The sequence below is a fragment of the Elgaria multicarinata genome, chromosome 1 (assembly GCF_023053635.1).
Source record: "Elgaria multicarinata webbii isolate HBS135686 ecotype San Diego chromosome 1, rElgMul1.1.pri, whole genome shotgun sequence".
Classification (NCBI taxonomy): Eukaryota; Metazoa; Chordata; class Lepidosauria; order Squamata; family Anguidae; genus Elgaria; species Elgaria multicarinata.
Window position 1 is genome coordinate 76,087,121 of NC_086171.1, and position 21,940 is coordinate 76,109,060.

At 41.2% G+C, this 21,940-nt stretch overlaps 1 protein-coding gene across 1 annotated transcript; it reads left to right on the forward strand.

The window, feature by feature from the left end:
• The first annotated feature begins 402 nt into the window (after positions 1–402).
• On the forward strand, positions 403–21,596 carry SUN3 (Sad1 and UNC84 domain containing 3). Its single transcript, XM_063116314.1, has 13 exons — positions 403–484; positions 972–1,097; positions 2,764–2,861; positions 5,927–6,017; positions 6,708–6,763; positions 11,788–11,876; positions 13,625–13,653; positions 16,984–17,155; positions 17,518–17,602; positions 18,619–18,734; positions 19,372–19,539; positions 21,111–21,203; positions 21,414–21,596. Exons 2-13 carry the CDS (start codon positions 997–999, stop codon positions 21,528–21,530), a joined length of 1,215 nt encoding a protein of 404 aa, XP_062972384.1. The 5' UTR covers positions 403–484; positions 972–996; the 3' UTR covers positions 21,531–21,596.
• Positions 21,597–21,940: the final 344 nt, after the last annotated feature.

Genomic DNA, 21,940 nt, shown 5'->3' on the forward strand with positions numbered 1-21,940 from the left:
AGTTTGGCCTTCAGCTTGCTGGAGGTTGCCTTTCTCCTATATGTGTAGTACTCTGAATAAAAGCTTTTGTATCGGGACTTGCCTTCCTCTACTGGGAGAATTTCCCTGACAATCCAGTACTTTGTAGAGCAGGTCTTTTTGATGTGTAAAATAATCCATTAAAAATAATGACCCTGCTCTGTTAAAGGTTGCTAAGTGTATTGTTGAAAGCGTCAGATATTTTAAAAAATCTTTTGTCAAGGATTTTTAATAGTTGGTTAGCTGAAGGTGCTTGCTGAAGGTGGAGCTCCAAGGATTTGGAGTTGCTTCTGTGTGCCTGGCTAGTTACCCATATTCAAGTTGTATATTGCAAATGAACACTAAAAGATCCCTTAATTCTCCAGTACTTTCCCCTTACAAGGGAACTGACCCTGTAAAAGATGACATCCCAGCCCCCAGCCCCCCCGGACTTCCTACATCTTTGAGAAGAGGGAAAGATGAAATAGTAAGTGTTAGTGTTACAGTTTTTGTTTACTGAACTGTTAATTACTCCAAGATTGTGATTTCCCCATTGCTCAAAACTGAGAAATGGTCCAAATGATGGCTCCACTATTGTGAACGTTAGGAATATGGCCTACATGACAGTAATGGTTCATATTTAACATTCTATTTCTGCTGGCTAATCACGGTGCATATTTGCTGAATTCATCAGTGTGAAATCAGTAAGAAGATCTGAGGACATTCACATATTGTATTAGGACAAAAGAATTTCCAAGAAGACCCTTTCTTGTTCTGATGAATTTAAAAGTTGCTGAATATAAAAGTTGCACCCCAGCAGCTTATCTTTAAAATGACTCCTAAATAATTACATGGTCCAACACATTCTTAATTTACACCCCCACATTTAATATTGCGCATCTCTAGCTATTATACGTGTGCAAATGCAGCAATTCACTTTTAGTTCCCTCATGTGTGCTGTACTGTTGTTTCAGCATCAAGTGGTAAGCACATAGAAATATGTACAGAGTCCCAAGGGCTTCAGGGAGTAACTATCCAACAGAAGACAATGTCTGTAACAGTGGCAGCTCAGAATCTGACACGCAACGACTTTTAGAGAGGTAGGCAGAATTTTCAACGTAATTTGTGTTAGTATTCAAGAAGCATGCAACTAGATATGTTGAAATGTTCTCTTCTTATTTTCCTAAATATGCTTCTTCAGCTCGTGAAGAAGAAGTGGGAAATTTTCAGTCCAGTTGCTATGGAAGTGTTCTTTTGTTTAATTTCTGTGAATGATGATCCAACTTACACAGGGGTATAATTTTGTTTTCTTGTTGATTTTTCTTCCAGCACCTACATAGGCCATCCATCCTAGTGCTGTACTATATGAACACTTGCTAATTCCTTCTCAAATCCAGTTCATAAGTGGACATTGTTGCACATGCTTTTTCAGTTTGACCAGTCCTAAAACAAGTTGGGTTGATGCAGGAGTCTTCATGAACGGTGTGATTGCTCAGTTCGTACATAGCTGGTTGTATTATGCATGTTAAATGGAGGAAGAGTTATGCAAGTGCTTTTTAGGCTAGAAAAAAAAAGATGATGGAGTGGGGGAGAACATGTTAGACATGTATCAAATTGCGAAAGTTGTAGAAATTGGGTCATGGGTGTCCGATGGAATTTTTCCAGGGGGCGGGGGGCAAAGCTGCACATTTCAGCTTTTAGAATGGAAACACCATCAAATGATCAACGGTTGGGGGGAAGTGGATGGGGACAGGCAAAGGGCAGAGCATTCTAGGTAACTCTGGAGAGTTGAATTGAGATCCCAGGTCTAGGCCTGAGCTTCTGCACTTCTCACTTAGAATGTAGAACCTGAAAGCTAAAGGCTGATTCCTTGGTAATGCCCAATGAGTGCAGAGGATGACATCTGGAAGATCAGGGAAATAGCTTGGCTGTGACTGATGACTCATCGGTGGAGCCCATTAGACAAAAGGAGCAGAGCAAATAGCAAAACCTCTCAAGGCAAGTAGAAAATATCTGCCTCCTTGATTCTGGTCACTCACCCTAAGATTTTACTCCAGAGATCCTAAGAAAACGGATGCTATTGAGATCAGGCTCTGAAAACCCACCAACTCTACAGATAGTGGATAAAGAGCATGCTTTCTTATTTCTTAATTAAATTATTTCTTAAAACTTACGTCCTGCCTTTCTGTGATATCACTCAAAGCAGCTTACAAAAGTATCAAAATATACAACCAAATAACTTCCAAATAAAAATACAAAACAATTCATAGAAAAGAAGAGCAGGGTAAGCTTTTGTGGACTGCAGCACTTCACCAGATGCGAAGGAAATGTTATTCTGAGTTGCAGGTGTATGTGCATGGATGAGGGGAGCACTAGATTGAATGGACTGAAGGCTGGGTTGGAGCTAGACTTAGTCATACTTTGAAGAAATCTGCTGAAATCAACAGGACCTAATTTAGTCTTGACCAACGTAAGTCACATTGATTTCAATGGATCTACTCTAGGTATGACTAAGTGTGGATCCAACCCAATTTCCTATTGATGGGTCATAACCACGGCAGCTAAGAGAACCAGAATATTTCTGAATAGCATATACGGAGGACAAATTGCAGATGACTTTTATGGCGGGCTTGGGTGCTTCAAGAGGTAAGTTGCTGGCTACTGTTGGACACAAAACGCTGGACCAGATGGACCTTTGGTGTGATCCACTTAGGCAGCTTGTGCTCTTATGTACTTTTTTCATCTAAAGCCTTTTTCACTTTTTAGTTTGTCCCGAGGACAAAATTCACTTGGCAGCTGTACAAACAGCCACCCTCTCTTCAGTCATAAAGGCGAAAATGCACAGTTTCCACACCCGCCCAAGAGTAAGTTGAATTGTTGTTATTGCTTGGTTAATTATAATGGGTTGGATTCAGACGTCATCATACTTAGAGCAGACCCATTGAAATCAATGAGACTGAAGTTAATCCCAATGATCTCAGTGGGCCTATTCTAGGTATGACTTAAGTTTTGGATTTTACCAAAGTTGTTTTTACATTTTTAATATTTGTGAACCTGATCAGATGTAAAACCAGTGTACAAAGTTTTCAGAACTTACCCTGCTGCTTATCATTAAAATACAATCAGAAAAAACAATTTAACACAGCCAGACTAATTTTACATAATCTGTCTTGTGAAACACAGCCTTACTTTTTATTCTTCATCCTTTTATTTTGAAATAGATTTAGAAAGCTCAAGGGCTCATTTTGTGATTGCTGTTTAAAGAAACACATATTGGTCCAGTAAAAGTTACATATTTACCTGCTTTCTCCAGATTTGTGGGGCTCTAGCCAACAACTACCCATCTTCATGACACAATGGGTTTGCAGTTTTCCATTGAGTGATTTGAATGGCATCGAATTACATTTTCTAAGTGGCTGAGGAGTCTGATCTTAATTTAATGAGATGAACAACAATACCCTGAATGAAACAGCTTGTCAATAGCGGCATGGTTTAAAGTGGAGAATATTCATTTTAAAATAATCACAGTGAGATTACCTAGTGAAGAATCCCAAAGGCAGGAAATTTTAAAAAAATAAATCAAGGTTAACATTAACTTTTCATGATTACATAAGTATTTCTGAAATACCATATTAGGGGTCTCCAACCTTTTTGGTCTGGTAGGCACATCTAAATTTTTGAAAAAGTGTCATGGGTACTTTCACCAAATGGCTGCCTGTTCACAAATTGCTGCCATGATAAGTGCATCCAGTCACAAAACACCCATTTCCCAAAAGGCAAATTGGTGTGGCTAAAATAGAAGTAACTTGCTCCGAAACCCAAGTACAAGCCAGAGAGGGGGGTCTGAGGTCCAAAGCACACAAAAAAACGCTCTTTTGAACCCACAATTCCCAGCTCCAACTTCCATTTCCCAGAAGGCAAACAGATAAGGCTCAGAGACAAGTAATTTGTTCAAAAAATAGAGTTCAAGGCAGAGGTCGACTCTGTATTCCAAATGCCAAATCACACACTTGCCTCCAACAAAGCACATATTTACCTCCACAAATATCCATTTATAGAAAGCATACTGGTGATTCTCAGAGAAACACTAAATACCACCCCTGGAAAAACCTAACGCCGGGCAAAATACTCCCTAGCTCCCCAGGAGGCTCCTTACCACCCACTGGCTTATCTTTTTCTGGGCAGCTAGGTACACTTTAAAGCAAAGCCCTGGCCTACAGCCATCTGCCATTTTATTTTCTAAGAATGCCTCTAAGGGCAAAATGGAAACTGTAGGCTTCCTGGAAATAAAAATGTTGCTGCTTCACTTTATCTCTATGTTGCCGTTTGGCCACACATGCATATATACAAATTCAATATTCAAATAATACACTAAATAAAAGTTTAAAGCAGAAATATCACAATACCTATTTAAAACTCAAACAGCAATTGCCCTGAAGCCCAAACACACTTTCCCGTCCAAAAGTAAAAACACATCCACAGAAATGCCAAAGGAGAGCTGGAATAATCCCAAGCTCCTTATAAGGTTTCCCAGGCAGAGTGATGAAATGGAGCAGATGGGGTGGGGGGATTGCCTTGGTTGGAGCAGCGTCTCTCATCTGAAGCAGTGTCTCTCAAGCTGCAGCCTTGCTTATAAGGTCTCTAGGTGGGGGTGGGTAGAGCAGATGGAACAGCATTAATGGCCTGATGGTGCATGCTAGCCTCCCATTTAAAACTTCTTTTAACAAACAAACAAGGGAAAGGAAAGGAACCTCTTGTGCAAGCACTGAGTCATTACTGACTCTTGGAGGGACGCCAGCTTTTGCTGACGTTTTCTTGGCAGGCCTTATAGCGGGGTGGTTTGCCATTGCCTTCCCCGGCTATTATTACCTTTCCCCCGGCTAATTGGGTACTCATTTTACCGACCTCGGGAGGATGGAAGGCTGAGTCCACCCCAGCCGGCTGCCTGAAACCAGCTTCCACTGGGATCGAACTCAGGCCGTGGGGAGAGTTTCAACTGCAGAAACTGCTGCTTTATCTCTCTGAACAAACAAACAAACAACCCATTTTTAAAAAAATTAGGAGGCGGGAGGGAGCCTGGTGAGGTCCAGGGGAGATGTCAACAGGCATGTTGGTGCCCACAAGCAACACCTTGAGGACCTCAGCATGATGTGTACTATGAAGAAAAAACCCTTTAGAATTTTAGTGTTTTCTTTATTTCCAAGGCCACACTCCTATGCCTACTTACTTGAGATTAAGTTGTACTGAACTCATTGGTCCCAGCTTCTGAGTAAATATGTGTAGGATCAGGCTGTACAGCTGTGATCGTAACGGTGAACTTCCATATACTGTATTTCTTCGATTCTAAGACACACTTCCCCCCCATATAAACATCTCTAAAAACAGGGTGCGTCTTAGAATCGCGGGTGCGTTTATTATTTCTTAGAATCAAAGCTTTTTTTCCTGTTGGTGGTACTGAAATTAGTGTGCGTCTTAGAGTCGAAGAAATATGGTATGTCTACTTATAAGTAATCCCATTGAATTCACTGGGGTTTATTCCCAGATAAATGGATATGAGATTCCAGCCTAAGGCATTCACGGGGCAGTAGATTTCATTGAATGTATTAGGATAATAAATATCAAGTGTGAGGAAACTTCCCATGCTTGGCTCTCACTATAGTTTTTCCTATTTTTCGGATAGTATATATCAGTAATTTTCACTAGTATATCAATAATTTACTGTGTGATCCAGCCAAAGAGAAGCACATTCATGTCTCATTGATTTCAATCCATTTTTCCAGTCTTCCTGGGGAAATTGCCAACAATTCTGGTCTAACAAACTAACTTTATCCACTGAATAAATGTGACCAAACTGTGTAGCATGTTTCTTGTAAATTCGTTCTAACCTTGTGGTACATTCTTTTATTGTAATCTTATGTGTATTTTCCAGAAAGCATCATCAGGCTCATCTGTAATTTGATAGTGCTAATCGTAATAACTCCATTTTGCTTAGTGAAAAAACTCTACTGCGATTTATCAAGGTAAACATGATATTTATGTAAGGTAAACATGAAATTTTCTTTTCTAAAGAAAGAACTGGAAAATAGACTAACACAGTACTTTTTAAACATTTTGAAATGGGACTCAGCTGGAAATGAACTACTTATTTTGCGCCCTAGTTCCCTCCTCTGCAACAGGCAATGTAAGAATATCATACATTAGTCGTTAACACCAAACATGTTTATATTTTCATTTTTAATGTTAATTACAATAGGCAGGCTGTATTTGAATAGAGTTTAAGGGTGACATATACAGAGGCCTGCACAGGAATACAAATGATATTTGCATGTGTGCAGGCCACTGGATGATTCTAGAAACCAGGGGAATTGTGTTCTGCCATCTTATCTGTGGATTCCCTACCTCTTGATTGATGCTTGGCAGTGGATGGGTGTGCGCATGCAGTGGCGGTGCACATCTCCCATGGAGACAAGGAGCCAGGGTTTTAAAGATACAGGCACCTTCTTCAGGTTGCAGTGGGAAACATGTACAACCAATCTAGATTTAATTCTGTTAATTAAACTAGAACCAGAATCATGTATATCAGTAAGCAGAGCATCAAATTCATAGTGGAACCAGAAATATTGGCATTCTGAGTCTCTAACTAAGCTGTTGTTTCAAAGCCTTTTATGATTAATTCTAGCATTACATTCTATTTCTTTGCTGTTTCTCAGTGGAAGCTGTGCTCAGAAAATCGTGTTTTGGGTGACCCTGTCCTCTTTGCTTTTTGGTGAGCTTCCTCCTATGTATTTATTTATTTATTTACAATATTTATATACCACTCCCCATTCAAAATTTCAGAGTGGTGTACAAGATAAGATAAAATAAAAACACATTATAATAGATTTTTAAAAGAAGCAAAATGCAAAGTGAACCTTGTCTGGTCATCAAGGGTAGGCTTCCTGGAACAATGACATTTTCAGGAGGCCCCGAAAGGAAGACAAAGTTGGCCCCTGCCTGACTTCCAGAGGCAGGGAATTCCATAGGAGGGGAGTTTACCATACTGAAGGCTCTTCCCCTGGTGGACTCCAGTCAGAGGATAGGTCTATGTGGAACCACCAGGCGTATGCCCTCGGATGTCCTCGGTGACCAGGAAGGTTGATGGGGGAGAAGGCACTCTCTCAGGTGTCCTGGTCCCAAGTTGTTTAGGATACCTGAGAGAGTGCCTTCCCCCATTAACCTGCCTGGTGCAGTTCACTCAGCAAAGGAGCTACATGCTGGAAAGGGGCAGCTCCGGACAACAGCTAAGCTGCAGCATTCTGCACTAGCTCCAGCTTCCGGAGCAGCTTTAAGGGCAGCCCCACATACAGTGGATTGCAGTAATCCAATCTTGAGGTTACCTATGCCTGTACCACCGTGGCCGAGCTATCCCCGTCCAGGTGAGGTCGTAGCTGGCGAACCAGCCAAAGTTGGTAAAAGGCATTCTGAGACAGAGATGGATGTAAGAGTAGCCCCAAACTACTAACCTGGTCTTTCAGAGGGAGCGCAATCCCATCCAGAACAGGCAAAGAGCTTATCTCCTGAAATCAGGAAACATTCCCCCAAAGGACTTCCATCTTGCCAGGATTTACTTTGTTTATTGACCCTCATCCAGCCCATTAATGAATCTAGGCACCGGTCCAGGACCTGCATAGCCTCACCTGATGGAGTTGTCACAGGGAAATAGAGCTGCGTGTCATCAGCATATTGATAGCATTTAGCTCCAAATGCCCTAATGACCACTCCCAGTGGCTGTATATAAATGTTAAATAACATCGGGGACAAGATGGTGCCCTGTGGCACCCCATAGCTCAATTGCCAAGGAGCCAAGGAGTGGTCACCCAATGCTACTCTCTGAAAATGACCAGTAGGTAGGACCGGAACCACTGTAGTACAGTGCCGCCGATGCCCATCTCACGGAGTCTATCTAGGAGGATACCATGGCCAATGAGAGATCAAGCAGAATTAACAGGGTTGCACTCCCCCTGTCCCTCTCTCAATAAAGGTCATCCATTAGGGGGCGACCAAGGCTTATTCAGTCCCGTAACCAGATCAAAACCCAGACTGGAATGGGTCTAGATAATCAGTATCCTCCAAGAGTGCCTGCAATTGCTCTGCCACAACCCTCTCAAGTACTTTCCCTAAAAAGGGTGTGTTTGCGACTGGGAGGTAGTTGTCTAGTACCAGGGTGGGTTTCTTCAGGAGTGGTTGCACTGACTGCTGCCTCCTTAAGGACAGCAAGGGCCACCCCTTCCTAAAGGGGAGTATTTATCACCCCCTGGACCCACCCAGTCAACCCCCCTCAGCTTGCTTTTATAAGCCAGGAGGGACAGGGATTGAGAGGGCAAGTGGTTGGTCACTTTGCTGCAAGCACCTTGTCCACATCATCAGGCCACAATAACTGGAACTGATCCCACAAAACCGGGTGGATCCAACAAAACCTAGAGGGCTAAAACTACACTGAAGCTCTTTAATATAAGATTCACCATAACTGGTGCGCTACAGCTTGCCTTGCCGTAAGTGTATTTACACAGACGTAAGCCTCTTTGAATTCAACAGAACTTACAACACAAACCTATGCCTTACTACTCAGAAGTAAGTCCTGCTGTTTCCATTGGGATTTACTCACTAGTAAGTGTGTTTAGGATTGTAGCCATAATTCGTTGTAAGTATAGTAACATTAAACTGTGCATGGGGATAGGATACAAAGGATTCTTGCCATCTGACTTTAAACATGTTACCTATTACTTATGTGATTGAAAAAGCATGCTTCATAGGGCAGTGAAAGCATGATGAATATGATCCAAGAGTTTCTGCTCTTCCCAAGAAGGTTTAGGAGAATGGTAATACACTTTAAAGTAATACATAAGTTTAGGGATCATTGACTGTGTTGACGATTAGAGCACAAATGGTGGAAGACTCGGAATGAATACAATCGAACACAGGTAAGGATCCATTTGCGATCTTACTCTGTGGCGATGATGGCGACGAAGAAATCCTACTTCTCCGCTACCATTGCATCTGCTCAGTGCTGTCCAGCGGAGCTCTTTCGGGTGGTCAAAGGTCTCTTACGTGTAGGCCTTGCAACACAACAGCCTGAACCCTCAGAGGCCCTCTGTGAACAATTTGTGAGACACTTTTCAGATAAAATCGCTCGTATTTGTGCCGACTTGGATGCCATTGTTTTGCCAGAGTCTAATATGGATGGGACTAGTGCACCATCAATTCGTGTTATGGATACCTTTCAGTTTGTGCAACCTGAGGATGTGGACAAACTGCTTGGAGGACTGAGGCCAACTACTTGCCCCTTAGGCCTTTGCCTATCCTGGCTTTTTGAGCTCGGCTGGATATCTGGACTTCTGAGGTGGTAAATACCTCCTTGAGGTCTGGTGAGGTCCCTACAGCCTTAAAAGAAGCTGTGGTGAGGCCCTTATTGGAACCCCCCCCCCAACAAATTTAGGTCCTACAGTTTTAGATAACTACCGCCCTGTCTCAAATTTATCATTCTTGGGCAAGTTGCTGGAGCATGTGTGGTGGCCTCCCAACTCCAAGTTGTTTTGGATGAAGCTGATTACCTAGATCCATTCCAGTCAGGTTTCAGGCCTAGTTATGGGATGGAAACAGCCATGGTTGTCCTGGTTGATGACTTACGCTGGGGAACGGATGGGGGCAGTGCAACCCTGTTGGTCCTCCTGGACCTTTCAGCACCAAAGACCATGGTATCCTTCTGGATCGTTTATCTGGATTGGGCTTGGGAGGCACAGCTTTAAATTGGTTCTGGTCCTTTCTGAAGGAGCAGTCTCAGAAGGTGGTGCTGGGGGATTTCTATTCCACCCCATGGCTGTTAGCCTGTGGGGTGCCTCTAGGTTCTATCTTGTGCCCAATGCTTTTTATCATCTACATGAAACTGCTGGGGGAAGTCATCAGGAGGTTTAGGCTGAAGTGTCATCAGTATGCGGATGATACTCAGCTCTACCTCTCATTTCCAGGGAAATGGAAATGGAGGAAAATCCAGGGAGGCTGTGGAACTGTTGAACCAGTGTCTGAAGGCTGTTTTGGGATGGATGAGAGTGAACAAGCTGAAACATAATCCAGACAAGACAGAGGTACTGTGGCTTGGGAAACCAGCTACTTCAGATGGAGGTTTACAACTGGTCTTAGATGGGGTTGCACTCCCCCTAAAAGACCAAGTACACAGTTTGGGAGTCCTCCTGGACTCTGAGCTAACTGGGGAAGCCCAGGTGGCTTTGGTGCCCAGGATTGCATTCTATCAGCTTAGGTTGGTACGCCAGCTGCGGCCCTATGTGGGGATGATGGACCTTGCCTCAGTTATCCATGCATTAGTCATGTCCAGGCTGAACTACTGTAATGAACTGTACATGGGGCTGCCTTTGAAGACAGTTTGGAAACTTCAGCTGGTGCAAAATGTGGCCACCCATGTATTGACGGGGGCGAGGTGATCTGATCATATAACGCCTATACTGTGCCAGCTGCACTGGCTACCTGCTTGTTTCCGAGCTCAGTTCAAAGTGCTGGTTTTGACCTTTAAAGCCCTGAATGTTTTGGGACCAAGCTACTTGAAGAACCGCCTTCACCCATATCAGCCTACTTGCACTTTAAGGTCAAAAAGAGAGGCCCTTCTCACCTTCCCACCAGTGAGAGAAATTAGGTGGGTCCACAGTGAGAGGGTCTTCTTAGCAGTGGTCCCACACCTGTGGAACTCCCATCAGCAGTCTGTCGTGCACCATTCTTACAGGCTTTTAAGAAGGCCTTAAAAATGTTTTATTTTGCTGTGGCCTTCTCATAAATGAATACTGTTTTGCTGCTTCTGCCCTTGTTTTTATTGTTAGTTTTGTTGTTGTTATTTGTATATTGCCCCATAGCCAAAGCTCTTTGGGCAGTTTATATCAGATAAAAACACTTAAAAACAATATAAAAAATTTTAAAACCACAAAAACATACAATATACACATACATTTAAAACCATTATAAGTATAACAACTAACTGTGAACCTAAAAAACAGACCCAGGCTCATTACATATTGCTAAATGCCTGGGAGAAGAGAAAAGTTTTAGATTTTATTGTTTTTAACTGATATTTTACTGTCTGTGATTTTATTTCTTTTAATGTTTATATTGTATGTATGGTTGTAAGCTGCCTTGGAAGGGCTTCTGCCCTGATGTTTTAAATAAATAAAATAAATGCACAGGTAGTTAAGAAATTGGAAGCACAGCAGTTAAAATTAATTATGGAACCCATTTAACTGGGATCTGAAATATGGTCTGAAGTAGATTTCAGACTGAGTATTAAGGAGAACACTAGTTGATCTTAATTGTTGTTACTACTGGTGCTGATGAACAATTTATGGTGCAATTCTATGCATATTTAGACAGGAAAAAATCCTGCAACTTCTAGCATTCCCCAGCCAGCATGTGTAGATATATTCAAGACAGGAGAGGGGAATTTTATAAATTGAAGGGCAAGGCCAGAGGGAAGCAGGAATTGTTCTCAAGTTGCTTTTGATTTCCTAACCATTGTTAAGTGGGAGCCTGAGTTATATGTCTGTATCAGCTCTTAAATCCTTTGTTTGGGACCTTTATTATGAGAGTTCACTTCAAATAACTTCTGTGTGTGAATGAAAAGGAGGAGATAAAGCAATTTAGGATGATGTGGATATTGACATGTCTGCGATACTATGCCAAGAGTTAAAACTGCTGGGGAGGAACATAATTATAATTTTTTAAAAAATGTGATGGGTTTTTAATTTCTAATAGGTGCTATCTATGTGGGACTGTTTGATGGAAATATCTTTCAGCTATTTGGCGAAGAATGGAGAGGCTTCTCCATTTGTGATCTCATCCAGGTGATTTATTTTACTATTGAGTTTAATTATTCAGCATCCCCCCTTACCAGTATATCAGAAATTGTACGCTATTAAGATGCATTTGAATTGTCTCATTTCATTCTGCATCCAGAATGAATGCAGTACTTGGAGGTGTCTGGTAGAATGTGTTACTACTACTTTTGTATTCAAACTGGGACTGCCTCCTTTTCCCTTTCTTTTCCTTTTTTGATTCTTCCTGCATGTGTTTGTACAATAGTTGCCTGGCATGCAGAAATTAGGGCAGTGAAGCGTTTTCCCATCGCTTTATATTCATGCCAAGATGGGATTCACCAACTTAATTTTTGTATTTCAACCTGTTATTCAATGCACAGGAGCAGGGCGGGTAAAAACGTTGGCAAACCTAATTCAGAGTCAAAATTAACAGTGATTATTTTTCACTTGACTAATATTGGAAAGTCACTTTATTGTAGCATCTTATCTTTGTAAACATTTAGTGGAGCTTGTTCTAACTGTTTTGTGAACAGGTTTGTAATGGCAAGAACCAATTTGCTAATCCCCTATTTAATTCTGAACTTTGGGGAAATGTCTTAGTAAAATGGCTGGATATAATATTATTATTATTATTATTTATTTATATAGCACCATCAATGTACATGGTGCTGTACAGATAATAGTATCTATCCCTAAGGTATAAGGCCATTTATGCAATTAACAATTGTGTGAATCACTTTTTAAAACTAAATAGAGGTGTGTGCACCCCCTGCCACCGAAACCAACTGTACTTCTAAAAAGCCATTCACACAATTTGGATCTTGTCTAGTTTGACCTGGTATGTATGCTTTTTGGCATGAGCTCCTGGGATCTGATCCTGGAGCAGAAAGTCACTAAATGCTCTGCCTTTGGTGTCGGTGGCTGCAGAACCTTTGATCTGAGATTTTTAGAAGTAGCTAATGAGGAGTGCAGCACAATCTAAGCATGTTCACTCAGCAGTAAATTCCGTTAAGTTCAATGGATTGCATCCATATTTAAGCTTGTGGAACTCCTCCAGACCCCTGAAAATACTACACAGACGATTAGGGCCCCCTGCTGAATGGCGTAAGCTGTGAAGCCTGACTGGGGGATCCCCTGAGAATCGGGGCAGAGGCACGTTCTGCAAGTGGAACCCTTCTCTCAACAGAAGGCAGATTCTGTATCCAATATAATGTAACTCTCAGACAGTTACTCTCCCAGTCAGAGCTGCTTATGTTCCCAAGCCCCCCAGGAGATTGGTCAGATCCACATGCACTTACCTTCAACAATAGCTGTTCCCAGAACACTCTGAGCTCCATCCGATGAACATTTTATTGCACGCTCATTACTGGGCACTCACGGATTTCTTGGAAGTCCCTGGCATGACGTTGTCTGCCTCTCGCATGCCTTCTGCCCCTTCTGGCCTTCCCTGCGGCACAAGAAAAACCAAGAAACGTCCGGTTGCTGCTCTCTCCTACTGTGTGTGGGAGAGGCAGCGAGATTACAACACCCAACTGAATGGGCCTCATGCTCCTTGTTTACTTCCTGTTTTCAAACAGGAAGTAACTGAGCGACGACAGAGAAGCGACGGTAGCCAGCGTTTCTTCCTAGGTGTGATGGAGCTTTCAGTGGCCATAGAATTGCAACTTTGGTGCAGTGAGCATACTTCCTATTATTTTAGGTGCCTGTCTTTGTAGAATAATCTGAATTATGTATGCTTGAGTTTCTAACTAAACTTGTTTTTCCCCCCTGAATAGGGTGAAACAAAAGATCTGAGATCCCTAATGTAAGAATATGTTTAAAATATTTTATGTACATAGTTGACAAATGCCTCTATTCTATTTTCCCTTGTGAAACAAAATGTTAACTCATTGGCCATGTTCGAATGAAATGCAGCTAAACCATAGTTTGTTTAGCTTAACTGATGTTCGGATCGAGCTCAGCCAACCAACTATGGTTTGCTTGTGGTAACCATAGTTTGAAATTGGCTTATGAATCTCACCTTGCATTAACTGTGGCTTGTCATTATATCTGAACCCACTATCCTACATTAATCCTAGTTTCTTGCATTGCTTGGCCAATCTGGCTACAGAGACATGAAGCAAGAGTGGCTAAAAAATGAAACCATTACTGCAGCTAAGCAACGGTTGATTATGCTTTCCTAGACTCTGCCCTCCATCTTCATTCCTGCTGGCAATGGAATGTAAGCCATCTTCTGAAGAAGAGGTTTTGGTGTAATTACCTGGCCCATAGTCCTTCTGATTGAAGGATTGAAGGACTATTGAAGGATATAACTTGTTCAAAAAGAACAGAAGAAATAGAAAGGGAGGTGGAGTTGCACTATATGTTAAAAATACCCATCCCTGCACAGAAATACAGGCGGATGAGATTGGGAGCCCCGTCGAGAGCGTCTGGATTAAAATAAATGGGGCTAGGAATAAAAAGAATATGATAATCGGAGTCTACTACCGACCACCCAATCAAGGAGAAGACGAGGACGAAACTTTTGAGAAACAAATTGCCAGTGTTTCAAGGAAGGGTGATGTAGTAGTGATGGGGGACTTCAATTACCCTGATATCTGTTGGGAGACCATTACTGCCAAAAGCGGCCCTTCCAAGAAATTCCTGACATGTATGGGTGATAACTTTCTCCTACAGAAAGTGTTGGAAGGAACTAGAGGATCGGCAATCCTTGACTTGTTATTGACCAATAGGGATGACTTAGTGGATAAAGTGGCAGTTACGGGAACTCTGGGGGAAAGTGACCACGTCATACTTGAATTCTTGATTATGAAGGAGACAAAAGTCGAGCGTAGCCATACACGTACTCTGGATTTTAGGAAAGCTGATTTTAATAAACTCAGAACTATAATAAGTAAGGTCCCGTGGCAAGGGAGCCTAAAGAGAAAAGGAGTGCAGGATGGGTGGGAGTATCTAAAAAATGAAATTTTAAAGGCACAGTTACAAACAATTCCAACAAGGAGAAAAGATAGAAGACAACAGAGGAAACCAATGTGGCTCCACAAAAAGCTTATTGATGAACTGAAAACAAAAAGGGATACATATAGGAAGTGGAAGGAAGGCCAGGCTACAAAAGAAGAGTACAGACAAGTGGCGCAGAAGTGCCGAAATGGCGTCAGGAAGGCTAAAGCTGTGAATGAGCTGAGATTAGCGAGGGATGCTAAAAGCAATAAAAAGGCTTTCTTCAGATACGTGAGTAGTAAAAGACAGAGGAAAGAAATGGTGGTTCAGCTGCTTAATGAGGATGGCAAATTGATAACAGATGACAAAGAAAAGGCTGAAGTGCTCAATTCCTACTTTGCCTCGGTCTTCTCCCAAAAGCAGGTCTATGACCCCCCTGGAAAAAGTGAAGCAGAAGTTGAGGGGGCAGGATTGCAGTTTGAGATTGATAAACAAATGGTCAAAGAACACCTAATTTCCTTGAATGAGTTCAAATCTCCAGGGCCAGATGAACTGCATCCAAGAGTAATGAAGGAGCTAGCGGAAGAACTCTCAGAACCTTTGTCTATTATCTTTGCAAAATCATGGAAGACGGGTGAGGTGCCGGATGACTGGAGGAGGGCTAACGTTGTCCCTATCTTCAAAAAGGGCAAAAAGGAGGAACCTGGGAACTACAGACCAGTCAGTCTGACATCCATCCCTGGGAAAATTCTGGAGCAGATTATAAAGAAGTCAATCTGTAAACACCTTGAAACCAATGCAGTGATTACTAGAAGCCAACATGGATTTGTCAGGAACAAATCCTGTCAGACTAATTTGATCTCATTTTTTGATAGGATAACCTCCCTTGTGGACTGTGGGAATGCTGTGGACGTCATATATCTTGACTTCAGCAAAGCTTTTGACAAAGTACCACATGACATTCTGATTAACAAACTAGCTAAAAGTGGGCTAGATGGAACAACTATCAGGTGGATCCACAGTTGGCTACAGAATCGGACTCAAAGAGTACTTATCAATGGAACCTTCTCAAACTGGGGAGAGGCAACGAGTGGGGTGCCGCAGGGCTCAGTCCTGGGCCCAGTGCTCTTCAACATTTTTATTAATGATTTGGACGAGGAGGTGCAGGGAACGCTGATCAAATTTGCAGATGACACAAAATTGGGTGGGATAGCTAATACCCTGGAAGACAGAAACAAACTTCAAAGTGATCTTGATAGGCTGGAGTGCTGGGCTGAAAACAACAGAATGAAATTTAATAGGGATAAATGCCAAGTTCTACATTTAGGGAATAGAAACCAATTGCACAGTTACAAGATGGGGGACACTTGGCTCAGCAATACTACAAACGAGAAAGATCTTGGAATTGTTGTAGATCACAAGCTGAATATGAGCCAACAGTGCGATATGGCTGCAAGAAAGGCAAATGCTATTTTGGGCTGCATTAATAGAAGTATAGCTTCCAAATCACGTGAGGTACTGGTTCCTCTCTATTCGGCCCTGGTTAGGCCTCATCTAGAGTATTGCGTCCAGTTCTGGGCTCCACAATTCAAGAAGGATGCAGACAAGCTGGAGCGTGTTCAGAAGAGGGCAACCAGGATGATCAGAGGTCTAGAAACAAAGCCCTATGAAGAGAGACTGAAAGAACTGGGCATGTTTAGCCTGGAGAAGAGAAGATTGAGGGGAGACATGATAGCACTCTTCAAATACTTAAAAGGTTGTCACACAGAGGAGGGCCAGGATCTCTTCTTGATCCTCCCAGAGTGCAGGACACGGAATAACGGGCTCAAGTTAAAGGAAGCCAGATTCCGGATGGACATCAGGAAAAACTTCCTGACTGTTAGAGCAGTGCGACAATGGAATCAGCTACCTAGGGAGGTTGTGGGCTCTCCCACACTAGAGGCCTTCAAGAGGCAGCTGGACAACCATCTGTCAGGGATGCTTTAGGGTGGATTCCTGCATTGAGCAGGGGGTTGGACTCGATGGCGTTGTAGGCCCCTTCCAACTCTGCTATTCTATGATTCTATGATTCTATGAACTCACTGGGACCTCTATGGATAAAGTGGCTTCTTAGAATTAATTGCACACCGACAGGGACATTGCAGTACTGCAGGAGGAGCAGTGCTTTGTATCATTCTCCATTATTTTCCTATAGGAAGGCTAATCACATTTTGGAAAGAAAGGCGCTTGAAATGGCACCTCTGAAGGAGCAGGTAGTTAAGCTACAATCGCAGCTTCATGGTCTGAGATTGGGTATGAAGGCTATCAGCTATCATGCTGTCAGCAAAGCATTAGAAGGCTATACCAGCAAAGGCATTACAAGATGGGTAAGATGAAATAAAGATTTTGTAGACAGAAATTATATTTGTATACCTTTTCTGTTACACTAAAGCAGTGGTGACTAACCTACTTGGCAACTGATTCTGTGCCATAGCCAAACACATGGGCCTTTTCGCTCCTGCCTAGGGACACCACAACACTCTGCTGTCTGTGCTACTTGTGGCACTCTAAGCGCAGGTTGACCAAATGAATTAACATAGTGCAAGATTTCTAGAAAATTGGCTACCATAATTCAAGATAGTTCTTTGGGTTGTAAGTTACTGTGTTTTTATCATTTCCTTACTTTGTACATAGTTATAGGTGGAATGATGGCTGAATTGTAAATTATTTACCTCTTGTCCACTGATAGAGTACTGAAAAGATGCTAAAAGAATTAATGGAAAAGCTGGATGAAGATGATGTTCAAATGCCTGATTACGCCCTCAAATCAGCAGGTATTAATGGCAGTTGTTATAAACAAAACATCCACATGCTATTTTGGAATTTTTTATTGTTCAAATATAGTATAAGTGATATCTATCTTAATATGTAAGTTTTTGAGCTTTTTAGAAGTCAGAATAAATATTTAAACGCTTCGGGTAGCCAGTGAAATGCTCTTGGTGCCCCATCCTTGTCAGGATACAGGTTGCCACCTTCTGCACCAGTTGCAGCCTCTAGTCTAAACAATCTTCAAAGGCAGCTCCATGTTTGTACATTCCAAATGTTAAGCCCTAAAATATGTATACCTGTAGCTAGGTCTGAATCTGGTAGAAAAGGCTGTAGCTTTCCTGCTGGATAGTTAGTGAAAAGCATGCCTAGCCATTGCCCAAAAAATGAGATTGAGGACTACCCCAAGACTGCTGGAGCCCATTAAACATTTCCATTTCAGCCATATCACCAGTTCTATGATCAAGTGTATCAAAGGCTGATAAAATTTATAATAAAATGGTGTGCAGTTTTCACAGTTGATCTTCTGTGACCTTAGTCACAGTACTATGCTACAGTGGCTTGGATCTAATCCAGTAATTTCATGTCATTCAGGTGTACCTAAAATTGCAGGGTAGCCAGTGTTGTTCAGTCTTATCTCTAAAAGAAAGTATTGGTAAAACCAGTAGACCCAGATTATCTGACTATGGCTCTTCAGCAGCCTGGATACATTGTTCTAATTGTAGATTGCTGACCTTATTCCCCAGGTCCTATCAATATTGTCTTTGGTGGTGACAGAAATTGTAACACATCTATATAGACAAGAAAAAGTGGACACCCTCCCATACAATTCAGTTACAATTCTCATCACGTTAGTGGCACTTGGTCCACTAATGGTTTGTACATACACTTTGACAGAGACTATTTTCTTAGGATAGTCTTCTGTGATAAACAATACTGTTGTATGCCTGAGATTTGTTTTTACATAGAACACAATTTTTTAAAAAAGTTTGAGAAGTATTATTGTATAGCTGTTTAATTTTAGGTGCCAGCATTGTTCAGTCCAGAACCACTAGGAGCTACCGCCATGATGGAGGAAAATACTTCTGGATGTCATTCATTATGCTTCCTTTCGTGAAGTCTCCAGATGTAATTCTTCAGGTAGAAATAAATCTAAATTCCCTTTCTATGCCTATCAGGCCAATGCTACTGTAAGTCCTAGGGAATGCTTCCATTTTTTTATTTTTTAGAATTTGGGAATGATTATTTGGAGAATTCCGGGTGGGGTCATAACTTTCTTGGGTTCAGCATGCCTTTTAGTTCAAAATGCAATATATTAGCATGGTTGTCAATAGATCAGGAGTGAGACAGTAAGAAGAGCAAGGTAAAGGGGGATATAAGATGATGGTAATGGGAATGAAGCTAAGCAAAAGTAATGGTTGGGTGTTTTTTCTGATTATTAAATTAGGAAGCTACCATTAGACTTTTTGATTTTATTTATTTTATATAGCTGTTGAAGACTTATCAAGGTTTTGTGGTTAAAACGTTTAAGTGTTTCAATTAAAAAAAGTTTAAAGCAGGTTTGGTTTGTAATATTATAGCTAAATTTTTAGTTAATTAAATATCAGTAAATTATTACAAATTAAACTAAAGGGGACAAAATGAATAATTAAGGCTGCAATCCTACGCATGTTTAGACAGGAAAAAGTCCTACTCTTGCTTTGGCTGACTTGTGGCGCCTATAAGCATAGCAGTAGAATGCCTAAACTATTCAGAATTCCTTTGTTTTCCCTTGCAGCCTAATTACCATCCTGGAGACTGCTGGTCTTTCCCTGGAAATCAAGGTGAAATGGTAGTCAGGCTAGCCAAGGAAGTTATTCCAAGAGCTGTTACAGTAGAGCACATATCTAAGAAAGTCTCCCCCACAGGAGAGATCTCCAGCGCTCCCAAAGATTTTGCCATTTATGTGAGCATCATGTTATAGTTTTCTTATATAGGACTTAGGTGAAGCAAATTATGAAATAATTGTTACCTGCAAGTTGATTTTTTGGAAAGGCGTTATGCTCTAAAATTCAGCATAGCAACTTTGAGTTAATTGACGACATAAGAAATTACCTGAACTAGTTTCTGAACTTTGCTATAATCCCATGCTACATATGAGAGGTGTTTTGCACAAGGCCACAGTTCAGGGATCCTGAGCATTGCTGTTAACCCACTAAATGGTCTATACTTCATACTATTCTGTGAACTCTTTCAGAGCAGGGAGGCAAAATAAATTATTGGAGAAGCCATTAACCAATTTTATTCATCAAATATTAGCTATGGAATAGCTTTGGTGGTGGGAAATGGCAAGGCAGGTGTTAGAGTAGAAGATGTTTATCTGACTGCTTTAGAAAACTATTTGAAAGCTTTGATTCAAGCATAGGACACATGGATCTTGTTGGGAGAAAAGTTCAGATTATGGGGAGATAATATCCCCATGTAAACCATATCTTCCCAGAAGATCAGTCCTATAAAAAGGATTTTGCTCCCTTTTATTAGAGAGGACTTAAACATCTATTCTAAAAGGACCCAACAGTTTATACTAAAGCACAGAGCATTTTGATACAATGAAGGGATTGATAAGCAGTCCATCCCAGAGAGGGGAGCTCTCTCCAAAGGTCTGCTGTGGCCAGTTTGAAAGATGTTTTGTGGACCTGTGCTTCCACTCTGACTTGGACTCAACAGAATGATGAAGGGTTGCCATGCCTGTTGATTGATCATCCAGATATCATCAGCTGTTTATGACTTGACCACAATCAAATATTGTCAGATATTCTAAGAACACCACTGTGTAAGTGGAAGTTTACTTTTTATTTCAGTATGGTGTCATTTGTTAGTGAGGGCAGCTTGCCCTTAGCCCTGTAGCATTCAGGAGCAAATCTAACAGCATAACAAAGGATCTTTCACTAGTTACTTGGAATAATTGCAACTATCTCTAAACAAGCAGTCATCAGTGGTAAAGGTCGCTGCCTAACTGAATTAATACAAGGGAGACTCAGGTTCAAATCTTCACTCCTACATGAAGATCATTAGGTAATGTTGGGTCAGTCACTCATCCTAATCTACCTCATAGGATTGATGTGAGGATAAAATGTGGTACAGTGAAACCATGTATTCTGCCGTGAGATCCTTGGAGGAAGAGTGGAATTAATATGTAATAATTCATTATAATAATTTTAAATAAAAGTCCTCGTTTCACAATTTTTTTAAAGTAGCATAACTATCATATACTGATTGTTAATAAATAACAACTAATGCATAAATAAAACAGTGTTTTTCTCATAACATAACATTAATGCTTTAAAAATATTTGACTTATGTGACTTAGGTGTGTTTTGACCAAATTCCCAATGCTAAATAGATAACAATCTTAATCTTCATTCTGCTTGCTATCATTTTTATTATGAGTGTTGCTGTACAATGCAATACCATGTTGTGTATTTTTGAGCTAACGTATTTTTTGACTGTTGGTAATATGTCCTTTCTCCCCCAAAGGGACTAAAAGAGGAAAAGGAGGAGCAAGGAATGTTCTTAGGCCAGTTTGTTTATGACACTGAAGGAGATTTAATTCAAACTTTCCAACTGAAGGTAAGTTGAAGGAAGTGTTATTGCTGGCCATGAGGATAACTAATGCTATTACTTATGACCTATGTTAACAATCACTATGATTTCCACAAGGCAAAAGTCAGAAGGCTGGACAGGTGATGATCCTATGCCAGGGAATACAAAATGAATAATTGTATTTAATCACACCAATTAAGTAAGGGCAAGAATTAAAAGAAATATTTTCTCTTTCAGAATGAATCTTCTGAATATATGAGCCATGTGAAACTGAAAGTGTTAAACAACTGGGGCCACCCAAACTACACTTGCATTTATCGCTTCAGGGTACATGGAGATCTACAGTACATCTAGATATTCTGCAAATGGAGTATAGAAACAGCCACAGTAGCACAACACTAAACTATTGTGAGTTTGCTGTGCTTCTGCTTCCATTAGAAAAAGAAAGCAACAATAAAAAGCTTCTGGCAAATTGTTTTATTCACTTGCATTACTTGATAGGAACTACCATTAATGACTGATTTGGGAAGAAACAGTGTGAAGGGTGACAAATCTATCAAACAGGAGAGCGTTGAATTGTGTCTCTAAGCAGAGGGCAGCATTCAGCTATAGCCAGAAGTGGCATTGGGCAGCGTGGTGGATGTGGCTGAGACTGGCATCTCCCTCACACACAAAAACACACACCTATATTAATGGGGAGGGAAGAGTTAACCCTAATGGCCAAGGCTGCAATCCTATGCACACTTTCTTGGGAGGAAGACCCA

Excerpts from the sequence above, each read along its gene's own strand:
- SUN3 (XM_063116314.1), top strand. The coding sequence starts at position 997 with ATGTACAGAGTCCCAAGGGCTTCAGGGAGTAACTATCCAACAGAAGAC. Across the intron at positions 13,654-16,983 it reads AAAGATCTGAGATCCCTAAT|GAAGGCTAATCACATTTTGG; the intron begins GTAAGAATATGT and ends ATTTTCCTATAG. Across the intron at positions 19,540-21,110 it reads CCAAAGATTTTGCCATTTAT|GGACTAAAAGAGGAAAAGGA; the intron begins GTGAGCATCATG and ends TCTCCCCCAAAG.